At 41.2% G+C, this 12203-nt stretch overlaps 1 protein-coding gene across 7 annotated transcripts in view; it reads right to left on the minus strand.

Moving 5' to 3' along the window:
• Positions 1 to 3528: 3528 nt before the first annotated feature.
• Positions 3529 to 12203, minus strand: part of RARG (retinoic acid receptor gamma) — a 292426-nt gene continuing 283751 nt past the window's right edge. For all 7 annotated transcript variants that reach the window (XM_073613571.1, XM_073613575.1, XM_073613573.1 and 4 more), the window contains 3 exons: positions 9999 to 10203; positions 5407 to 5565; positions 3529 to 4364 (listed from right to left, as the gene is read on the minus strand). In XM_073613571.1, the coding sequence (XP_073469672.1) occupies positions 4174 to 4364; positions 5407 to 5565; positions 9999 to 10203 (555 nt within the window). In that variant the 3' untranslated portion in view covers positions 3529 to 4173. The remainder of the gene's footprint in view (positions 4365 to 5406; positions 5566 to 9998; positions 10204 to 12203) is intronic.

Consider the following 12203-nt stretch of genomic DNA (forward strand, 5'->3'; position numbering starts at 1 on the left):
CCTCCCCACCGTGAAACATAGTGGTGGCAGCACCATGTTGTGGGGATGCTTTTCTTCAGCAGGGACAGGAAAGCTGGTGGTCAGAGTTGATGGGAAGATGGATGGAGCCAAATACAGGGCAATCTTAGAAGAAAACCTGTTAGAGTCTGCAAAAGACTTGAGACTGGGATGGAGGTTCGCCTTCCAGCAGGCCAACTACCCTAAACATACAGCCAGAGCTAATATAGAATGGTTTAGATCAAAGCATATTCATGTGTTAGAATGGCCCAGTCAAAGTCCAGACCTAAATCCAAAATGAGAATCTGTGGCAAGACTTGAAAATTGCTGTTCACAGACGCTCTCCATCCAATCTGACAGAGCTTGAGCTATTTTGAAAAGATGAATGGCAAAAATGTCACACTCTAGATGTGCAAAGCTGCTAGAGACATACCCAAAAAGACTTGCAGCTGTAATTGCAGCGAAAGGTGGTTTTACAAAGTATTGACTCAGGGGGGCTGAATATAAATGCACGCCACACTTTTCATATACTGTATTTATTGGTGTATAACACTCACTTTTTCACCATGAAAATTGGGTGCAAATAGCGTGTGCGTGTTATATGCCAATACTTCAATTTTAGCTGCCTCAGAGGAGACAGGGAGGGGGGCGGGACGAGCGCCATCAGATTAAATATTGTGAGAATCTCCTGCTTACTTGGCAGCCTCTGTAATAGGAAGCTGCTGCATTGAAGGTAATGGTGAGGCTGCTGCATTGATGGCAATGGTGAGGTTGCTGCATTAATGACAACGGTGAGGCTGCTGCATTGAGGCAGTGGTGAGGCTGCTGCATTGATGGCAGTGGTGAGGCTGCAGATGGGCATTAATCAGGCTGCATTGATGGCAATGGTGAGGCTGCAGATGGGCACTGACCCTTATGTTGCTTAAATATTAAATCCTTATTACATTTTATTTTTTTTCCTGAAACTTCCCTCTTAAAATTAATGTGCGTGTTATACACCTGTGCGTGTTATACGCCGATAAATACGGTATTTTTCATATTATATTTGTAAAATATTTTGAAATCCATTTATCATTTTCCTTTCACTTCACAATTATGTGCCACTTTGTGTTGGTCTATCATATAAAATCCCAATAAAACACATTTACGTTTTTGGTTGTAACATGACAAAATGTGGAAAATTTCCAGGGGTATGAATACTTTTTCAAGACTCTGTATGTCTTGCCATACATTGCAAACTGGAAACATGACCTACCCATAAAATGAACTCTTGAAAAACGAGATAAAATCATTGTTCATCATATCAAGAATCCAGCTTAAAACTTCTCACTCACTAATACAGAACACCACAGGTCCTACATTACATGTTTCCAATGACCAGGCTAGAGATGTGGAACAGTACCTGGAGATATCCTGCATGTGTTCTGGTAGGCTACAATTGATCCGCCTAGATGATATTATTACCACAAACTGTACACTCCACCTAGTGGCTGATAAAGACTATTTCCCAAGTGGAGCACGCTGATACTAGACACCAATTTTATCACCTTAAACTCAGGAAGTAGCAATTTAAAGCCACAAAACGTGTTTTATTTGGTGAAATAAAGTAGTTGGAAGTTTTACTAAAGCAGACAACTCAAGCCTATCCATTGAATAACCACTTAGGGCACCTCTGCCAATGAAACTACTAATCTTCACTATATGTAAACTTTATGCAATATATTTTTCATGGCATATGTTAACAACTTTTTGCACCACTTTTTGTACCCAATAAAAAAGTTTGTAAACAAAAAAAAAGAAACTACTAATGAGATTTTCTTGCGACTCCTCTTACCAAAGTGTAACACCATGGTTAGCAAAGGTAAACTAAATCAAACGCATGCAGGACCTTATACCCTCCAACAGAGACGCACATGACAGGTTCAGACAGACATGGTTCGTCTGGAATAAGTGCTCTACAACTAGGGAGTGTGACTCTCTCCTGTGCCCTAACTCGTAGCAGTAAGAGCGCGGCATAAAAAAATAAAAAATGCTTTTTACTCGTACCCTAGGTGAAAACAAGCATACTTCAAGAAGTGTCTGATTCGGAAAAGTCGTTAAATGGTGGTACCTCTACAATACAGCAGCAATCAGTGGTGGTACAGGCAGCAGGAAATGTGAGTATTATCTTCTTTGCAGGCGGCACATTATTTAGCATTTTTATTTTAGCAATAGAGTCACTTTAAACAGTCACCTATATGTAACATCACCCCCAGAGTCCTGTATGCAGTCTATCTCTCTTCTTATGTGCTTTCCCCATGTTTTTAAGATGCTCAAATTTTAAACTATATTATTGTCTGCCCCTGTTGCCATTGGGGTCATTTCACTAAATAGGTGAGTTATTTTAACGTCATTATTTTATCTTATGTCAGTTTTTTTCTTACTGTATCTGGTTTTATCTGATATTGGTTATTCAGGCTTTAAGAAACATACCATCTGGCTCTAACCTATATGCTAAAACGATATAAGTATTCATGTGGTTGCATAGGGCGAGTGGCATCTGAGGACCAGGAGGCAAACATCTCATTCCATAGCACACCTAAATGGGTGGTCTTGAGGTCTTCTCTTATGGCTAAAAAGACTCTATTTTGCTGTATCAGTGGAAGAATAACTCAAACAACTTCATCCATTGATTTAATGGATATAAGTTCAGGTTATATGTTATTTCCATGAGTCTTACAGATAAATTGGATGCAGTGTGCATCAGTAGCCTTAAAGCCCCTTTGAGCTGGTAAATATAACATTTACCAACTCAAAACATAACATTAAAACATTTGACTATACCTGTTTATCCTGCTGGAAATCCGGTGAGTTTCTAATTTCCTAGGGTAACACTGCTACTCCTCCCGTGAATGAGTGTTGTCACCATAGGCAGGAAGCATGTTACTGGTAGGATCACCAGGTGAAAGAAAGGGGGAAAAAACCACATCCAAGGAAAGGTAGGCTGTAATATATTACATTTTTGTTTTTGGATTTAGAGAAAATTGAATGTTTCTGTAAAATACATTTCTTAAGGGCCCTTTCACACTGAGGAGTTTTTCAAGTACTTTTGCGTTGAAAAAAAAGTGCCTGAAAAGCTTAAGAAAAATGCTTCCCTTTAAATTCAATGAATGTTTTCACATTGGGTCGGTGCGCTTCCGTTGTAGTGAAAAAAACCTGCTTGCAGCATCTTTGGGAAGCTAAACAAAACGCACCAAAAATGCTCCTCTCCATTGAAATGAATGGGAACTGCATCAATAGCTCCTCAAAAACGCCCCCACTAAGCATTTTTGGTTCAATTTTTGAGTCACATGTCCTTTAAAAAACGTACTGCAAACGATGCAGAAGTGTAGCAAAAACTCTTCATTAACGCATAGGCATTTTACTGCCAGTTTTGAAGCGAACCAGAATGAAAGTGCCCTAAGAATTCATCATCACGACTTACCCACTTATGAATAGAATAAAGAGATGATGCCATACAACTGATCTTATATTTTAACTCACATACACTGATTTATAAGTATAACAGGCTTTATTTGTAGTCATATGACCTCGTTTAGCCAATGAAAAAAATTTAAGCATAAAAACATTGCAATAGCAAATATATTTAATGATGCACATCCATATATGTATATATATGTGTGCTTGTATATATAAGTATATGCATATGTACACACAGAGCAATGTGCTTCTGACCTATGGAGGAAAGTTGTTATCTCTTGTGCTGATACCGCTGAACACACCAGCTTGCACTCCGGTCTCACAGTCTCTTCTGCATAGGATCAATGATCATAGGAATCTTTGGCAAAATACTGAGCGAGCAGAGTGGGCTCCTGGAAACATTCCAGTTCACTTTCAAGCATCATTCGCTCCATTACATATTGTTTATTTGGGGAAAAATTGCAGTGCCCATATTTGAAGTCCCCTATGGATGTGTTGGGAGCATTACTGATTGTAATAGAAGTCCCATCCCAGTCCTCTCAGTGAGTAAGGTTTTTTTGCACCAGTAAATAAGAGCAGTATCGAGCACCAAGCAAGGCAGGGCACCCTGCTTGACTGGCTCACCCTGGAATGCCTCATATAACAGAGGGTGAAGCCAAAATGGCTCTTGGAGAAAGTTCAAGGTGCAGGGCATCCTCCCCTGCTTGTGTAGCATGGCTAAGGGGTCTTGGAACCACTGCTGTCTTCCTCCGTAGGACTGCCCTCACTGCTATTGCTGGACGGAGGTTCACTGGGTTTAGGAGTGTCAGCACCATCTTCAAAGGCTTCTGGGTTCTCCAGCATCTCACGGATCAGTGGAGGCATTGGTCCTGGGATCTCCATCTTTAATGTGATTGCCCGCTCGGCACCTGTCATAAAATAATGGGAGATTGATGAAACAATTCTTTACAAATCTTTTCACTTGCAGAGCAAATAATGACATGTTTTTTTCACAGTAACACTGTACACAGAGTTCTACAAAACACATTCTTGCTAAATTTGCCCAGCTTTTACACTACTGCATATCATTAATATATACAGTAACATAAGGTCTATTGTAAATAACGCTCTAGAATACTTGACTTGTGTGTACACACCACAAAATTAATCAAAGCGAAAAATTATTAAAATACATTTTTTTTTAAAAGGGGCACACAAGATTTAGATAGCAAAGAAAAATATGCACAATGCACATGAAACGTTCTATGCAACTAGTAAAAAAGTCACTGGGTATAGAACTTTGTAAATCTTAGGGCTCTTTCACACGGGGCGGATCAGTGATGATCCGCCCCGTGAACACCCGCTTGCTCAGCGGGGATCGCTCCACTGATCCCCGCTGAGCAGAAAGATGACAGGTCCATCGCTCCACACTGTGCAGCGACGGACCTGTCAGAGCGCCGCTCTCCCCTATGGGGGATCGGATGATGACGGACCGTAGCGTCCGTCGTCACCCGATCCGAAAACAGATGGAAAAGTAGGGTTTTCCTCCGTTACACTTTTCGGATCGGAGCGGGTCGGATGTCAGCGGACATGTCACCGCTGACATCCGACGCTCCATAGGGATACATGTATGTCCATTTTTCATCCGAAAACGGAAGGATGAAAAACGGACATACGGATCCCTCGTGTGAAAGAGGCCTTAGGAAGAACTGGTTTTATTTTGAAGCATAAAATTCTTTTTGTATTCCTTACAACAAATATAGAAAAAGAGTTCTGTAATTATTACTTTAGCTAGGACACATGTTGAGCAGATTGCAAACGTACAAAGGTGTTGGTGGTTTCTCCCACTAGACTTTAGCTGGACACTGAAAATGCAGTACTAAACTTCCTGTAAAAACGTCACCCACATCCCTGTATACACCTAGTAATTCACACACAGAATACATGTATCTTCATTTTGTTGGGTATTACCTTTGGTACTGATACCACGCAGGTCAGTGATCTTCATAAGCATGCGTGGGAACATGTAGGGTTTGTTAGGTCGTCGCCTTCGAGCATAAAATTTAAGCGCTTCCAATAATGGCTCCTGAAGCTTTTCTACCTTTTCTGGTTCTTCCAAGTCCTGCCGATCTACAGGAAATAAATCAAAACCAATGCTTAATATCATGTAACTTAATGTGTTAAATAAGCTCTTACAATCCTCTATGCCACCCTGGTTATGGTGGCTGCAGTAATGCTTTGACCTTAAGTACATGTAAACCATAACTGGACAACAGTAAGTTTGCTAAAGAATTTTGGGGTTGATTTACTAAAACTGGACAGTGCAAAATCTGGTGCAGCTCTGCATATAAAACAATCAGGTTCCAGGTTTTATTGTCAAAGCTTAAAGTGATTGTAAAGTCTTGTTTTTTTTTCTGTTAAAATAACAAACATGTTATACTTACCTGCCCTGTGTAGTGGTTTGGCACAGGGTAGCTCGAATCTTCCTCTTCTTGGGTCCCTGGCTGGAGCTCCTGGCCCTTCCCTCCTGTTGAGTGCCCCCACAACAAGCAGCTTGCTGTGGGTGCACCTGAGCAGAGCTGCAGCTTCGTGTATCCATTCAGCTGTGGTTCAGCCTGGCCCCCTCTCTCTCCTGATTGGCTATCTGAATATAATGCAGCCAATCAGGAGGGAGAGTCTCGGACAGCCAACGCACTCGTGGACATCGCTGGATGGAGAGGGGGCTCAGTTAAGTATTGGGGGGGCGGGGATGCTGCATGCAGAAGGCTTTTTATCTTAATACATAGAATGCATTAAGATAAAAAACCTTCTGCCTTTACAACCACTTTAATTGAAGAAGCTGAACTTTGAAGCTGATTGGCTACCATGCACAGCTGTACCAGATTCTGAGTGATCCAATTAAATATCCCATTGTGTATCATATATATATATATACAGTATCTCACAAAAGTGAGTACATCCCTCACATTCTTGTAAATATTTTATTATATCTTTTCATGTGACAACATGGAGGAAATGACACTTTGTTACAATGTAAAGTAGTGAGTGTACAGCTTGTATAACAGTGTAAATTTGCTGTCCCCTCAAAATAACTCAACACACAGCCATTAATGTCTAAACCGCTGGCAACCAAAAGTGAGTACACCCCTAAATAAAAATGTTCAAAAAGGGCCCAAACTGTCAATATTTTGTGTGGCCACCATTATTTTCCAGCACTGCCTTAACCCTCTTGGGCATGGTGTTCACCAGAGCTTCACAGGTTGCCGCTGGAGTCCTCTTCCACTCCTCCATGACGACATCACAGAGCTGGTGGATGTTAGAGACCTTGCGCTCCTCCACCTTCTGTTTGAGGATTCCCCACAGATACTCAATAGGGTTTAGGTCTGGAGACATGCTTGGCCAGTCTATCACCTTTACCTTCAGCTTCTTTAGCAAGGCAGTGGTTGTCTTGGAGGTGTGTTTGGGGTTGTTATGTTGGAATACTGCCCTGCGGCCCAGTCTCCGAAGGGTGGGGATCATATTCTGCTTCAGTATTTTACAGTACACGTTGGCATCCATGGTTCCCTCAATGAAATGTAGCTCCCCAGTGCTGGCAGCACGAATGCAGCCCCAGACCATGACACTCCCACCACCATGCTTGACTGTAGGCAAGACACACTTGTCTTTGTACTCCTCACCTGGTTGCTGCCACACACGCTTGACACCATCTGAACCAAATAAGTTTATCTTGGTTTAATCAGACCACAGGACATGGTTCCAGTAATCCATGTCCTAAGTCTACTTGTCTTCAGCAAACTGTTTGCGGGCTCTCTTGTGCATCATCTTTAGAAGAGGCTTGCTTCTGGGATGACAGCCATGCAGACCAATTTGATGCAGTGTGCAGCATATGGTCTGAGCACTGACAGGCTGACCCCCCACCCCTTCAACCTCTGCAGCAATGCTGGCAGCACCCATACATCTATTTCCCAAAGACAACCTCTGGATATGATGCTGAGCACGTGCACTCAACTTCTTTGGTCGACCATGGAAAGGCCTGTTCTGAGTGGAATCTGTACTGTTAAACCGCTGTATGGTCTTGGCCACCATGCTGCAGCTCAGTTTTAGGGTCTTGGCAATCTTCTTCTAGCCTAGGCCATCTTTATGTAGAGCAACAACTCTTTTTTTCAGATCCTCAGAGAGTTCTTTGCCATGGGATGCCATGTTGAACTTCCAGTGACCAGTATGAGAGAGTGAGAGTTAAAACAACAAATTTAACACACCTGCTCCTCATTCACACCTGAAACCTTGTAACAATAACGAGTCACATGACACCGGGGAGGAAAAATGGCTAATTGGGCCCAATCTGGACATTTTCACATTTTCCTGGGTGTACTCACTTTTGTTGCCAGCGGTTTAGACATTAATGGCTGTGTGTTGAGTTATTTTGAGGGGACAGCAAATTTACACTGTTATACAAGCTGTACACTCACTACTTTACATTGTAACAAAGTGTAATTTCTTCAGTGTTGTCACATGAAAAGATAGAATAAAATATTTACAAAAATGTGAGTCATGTACTCTCTTTTGCGAGATACTGTACATATATATACATACTACCCTGTTTTCCCAAAAATTAGACCTAGCGTGATTGACGGTGATGGCTGCAATATAAGCCCTACCCCCGAAATAAGCCCTAGTTAAAGTCCTTGTAAGTCTTATTTTCAGGGTAGGCCTATTTTTCGGGGAAACAGGGTAGGGCTTATTTGGGGGGTAGGTCTTATATTGCAGCAATCGCTGACAATCACACTAGGTCTTATTTTCGGGAAAACAGGGTATATGTTTTAATATTTGGGGTTGTTTAGCTTAAGTGTAGTGCCTGCTAGCGAGTACAGTCCACACCAAGTAGTTCCATTTCAGGGCTTGTTGGCCCACTTTTATTAAAGAAAGATCAAAAAGCTCCAAAAACTAAATCAAAAGGTTTCCCTCGCAGGGGGTTTTCACCATCCTCCTGGCTTACACCTGCAAATTGCAGTTGTGACCTTTCACTTTAGGCCCTTGTCTGTCTCTCACAGACCATTTTCTTGTCAACACTCCTTGCATAGATAGTAGCCCCTCGCTGCTCTAACCCTCAGGCTAGGGTTGCCACCTCATCCCTTTAAACCCAAACACATATGAATTATATAGGTTCTGAGCCTAATTTAATGCAGATAAGGCACCAAATCAGCCACAGAACCTGTGTAATTAATATGTGTTCGGTTTTAAAGAGGTGAGGTGGCAATCCTACCTCAGGCTTGGCTCTCAGTCTGTACCAGTGCACACAAGCACTCCTCTGGCTTCTCCCTTACAGCCTGGACTCTTCGGGAGGGCGGAGCCCAGAACCCTGGTCAGGTGTCTATTAATAGCCCAGCCCACACCTGACCAGTCAGTGAGCTGGTGGTTCACAAAACCAGGACTGGGGATTTCATCCCACCCAGATCGCTAAGAAATCCCCAGGCTCCAGGTCCCAAAATGGATTTTCCTAAACAACGAGGAAACTGATAAGCCAGTTTTCTCCTAGTTAAGCAATTCCCCTGGAGCCCCTCAACCTGCCTGATTGAGAATCCTGCGTCATCACCCTGGTTGGGTGCCACACTGCCACAATTTATATATATATATATATATATATATATATATATATATTAAAACATATACAGTTATTTTACTGATCTCATATATTCCAATATCAATAAAATTCCTTATTCCAGTACATCTAGTAGTCATAAGTCTTTATAAAATGCAAGGGGCATTGTGAAAAACTATAAACGATTAAATGTACAAAAAAATCATCACCAAAAAACCTGCCACATGTCCCTTTTTTAACACTGCTTCTGAATACATTGATCTGTGGATCAGAAGCGAGGGAGCAGCTTTCCAGGGGAGTGGTATAACTACAGTTTTATCTGAGGCTAGAACTGTATATGTAACTACAAATACTGTAGCTGCGGACACTCATCTGTCCAGCGATCCAGCCCTGTCCATACCTGAACGTTTGGGTCTAGGAGATGGTATGTTTACTTTGGGAAGCCACCTGTGACTGTCTGCGGCTCCACAGCCCACTTCCAACTGCGCATTTGCAATTGCACTTTGTGAATGGTGCCGCAGCTTTCTGGGATCTGCGATGTGTCCCAGAAGGTTGGTGGGGGAAGAAGGAAGGGGTCGAACTTACACTCGTATCGCCGCGGTGATCCAATCGGAGGTGGGAGTGGACACCTGTCAAAACCAGGTATCTGCTCCCCTCCAAAAAAAAAATAAACTGCCAAAACCTAAAGAATAAGGGGGGCAGACAAGTGGAACTTTTGGGTAAAGATCCGCTTTAAATCAAAAATAAACATATAATTACTTATATTGTTTAGGGTCTAATAACACATTTTGGCAGCTAGCTAAAAGCCTAAGCTACTCTTTTGCCAGTATTACTGAAACTATACTGTTTATAGATTTGATTTTCTCTTTGTGCATGTTAACTTTTCTCCCTTGTGGCAAAACATGCTTCTTCACAAAAAATGATACACATACACTAAATATAGGTTTCAAAATATGTGTCATACCTCCACAGATTAGGCAGATGGCGCTCAAGAGTCCTGTCTCTGTGTCATCCATTTCCAATGGGAGCAGCTGACCAGCAAAGGCAAACACCAAGTCTGTAAGGGGACCAAAACCAGCATTGTGCATCTGAGTCCGGTTCAAGGTCAGTCCATCTGAAAAGGTCATGGTGTCCTGTTCTGGGGTGTAACGTGTGCAAATTCGCAGCATCTGTCATTAAAGCATAAAGTTTGCTTTGTAAATGTCAGCACATACAAATTATACAAATAAATCTTTGACATTATACAAATGATGTGTATGGAGGAACATGCACTTTGACTCCAGTTAGAGGCATCAGCCACAATACATTTATTCATATGAGTACTACTGACAAGGCAAAGTGTCATCAGGCAGACTTAAAGGGTATGTCTAGGCATTAACAAAATTTAATACCAAACACCTCTCCCTCACTAGAACATGTCCCAGCATTCATTTTATTCCTTTTAAAGTGTTCATGTAGTATAAAACAGCAGCATTGTTTTGCTGGGAAAGAAATCAGTGTATGGATAGGGTAGGAAATAGGTGGAGTTCTAAATGCCAGCAAGAAGGGTTGATAATTATGACAACTGGCTGGCATTTTAGTGCAGCAAGGGTAGTGTGTTGTCAGTTTTAACAGGAAGTTAGAAGCACACTGGATATCCTGCACGTCAGCAGGTATTTTTCTGTACTTGCAGTGTTTTTAGGGGATAAAAACATGTGTATGTATTGCAGAGATGTACTGAATATGTTATTTTTCTTAACTTTGCTCTGACATACATTTTAATACAAACCAGTCATAAGAAAAATACAGGAATTGCCATTGCTGACGTCCTTCTGAAAACGCTAGTTATGCTGATCCACTAACTAACATCACGTTGAGTCTCTGATATGAAACAAGTATGCAAAGAAAAAAGTCAAAAGTATTATCTGCTTATTTGTTGCAGGTCAGTGACGCAAAACCTTGTAGAGCGAGGCTTAGGACCCATTCACATTATTGAGTTCTTGTGAACGCTACTGCAACAGGCAGCACAACACCATGCGCTGCACTCAGTGCGCTGCCAAAAAAGGTTCAGGTCTGCTTTCTGGGCCGTATGAGGTGTGTGATAGTCCATTCATTTTAAACATGCAGTGCATGTTAATCTGCGAAAATCATGTGTACTTGAATGCACTGCACCTTGGCGATTAAGTGTGAACCTAGCCAGGCAACTAATGTTTTTAAAAAGAGGGGTGAGCCATGACAACATCACTGTTTCTGTGACAGTTTTCTTTTAAGGCTTGTGTACACTATTATTAACCACCTCCGCTAAAGCAGGTCATAGACGAGTTCAAAAACGAAAGTTCTGTCGATCAAAAATTTAAAATAGCTCATACGATTGTGCCATCAATTGTTTAGATTTACTAAAACAGTATGTTGGATCAGGCACTTGCAATTGTGGCATGAAAACATCACAATGTAGTGTCGCAGCTGGTGCATTTAAGATGCGAAAAATGAACAATTCCACGATCAACGCAAATTTTGTTTGTTTTTTCAAATCGCTTAACTCCATAGTGTGTATTATGTAATTTCTGCAGGTCAGAGAGATAAAGGGTGGCTGTCCACCTCTCCTGCAATTGCATCTTTTTGGAGAGGCTATTGAACATTATAGTGTGGAAAAGGGTTTAATCCCGTTTAAAATGGCATGGTTTGGGTTGCTTTATAAAATAAAATATTAATGATGCGCTCCAATTAACTTTGCAATCAGTGCACAGCTCTTCTGAATATATGCAAATGTGTCGCTAATTGTGAATAAAGACTATAATACAAACTAAATATATGCAAATAGTGTTGCTTATTGGGAATAAAAACTGCCATATAAAGTTACAATGTACTTCATAAGTAAACAAAATACCATATGTGGATCCAAATGTCAAATATACGTGTGATAAAACTACAATCATGCATCTAACAAATTAAGACTGAATACTAGGAAGAAAAAAATAAGATTTTCCTGTTCTGACCTACCATATCAGATGTGTTGTTAATTACTAATATGTGATTGCTATTACTATGTGATCAATGGAAATATTTGAAACTAAGAATTTTTATTCTGATCTGTTAAAAAGGTGTGAAGAGTGCTGTAAATGTAAGTCAAGCTGTGCAACCCAAACAGGTATTTCTTGATTCATTTCCACACTGCCGTTTTAGAGCCACA

The sequence above is a fragment of the Aquarana catesbeiana genome, linkage group LG02 (genome assembly GCF_042186555.1).
Source record: "Aquarana catesbeiana isolate 2022-GZ linkage group LG02, ASM4218655v1, whole genome shotgun sequence".
Taxonomy (NCBI): domain Eukaryota; kingdom Metazoa; phylum Chordata; class Amphibia; order Anura; family Ranidae; genus Aquarana; species Aquarana catesbeiana.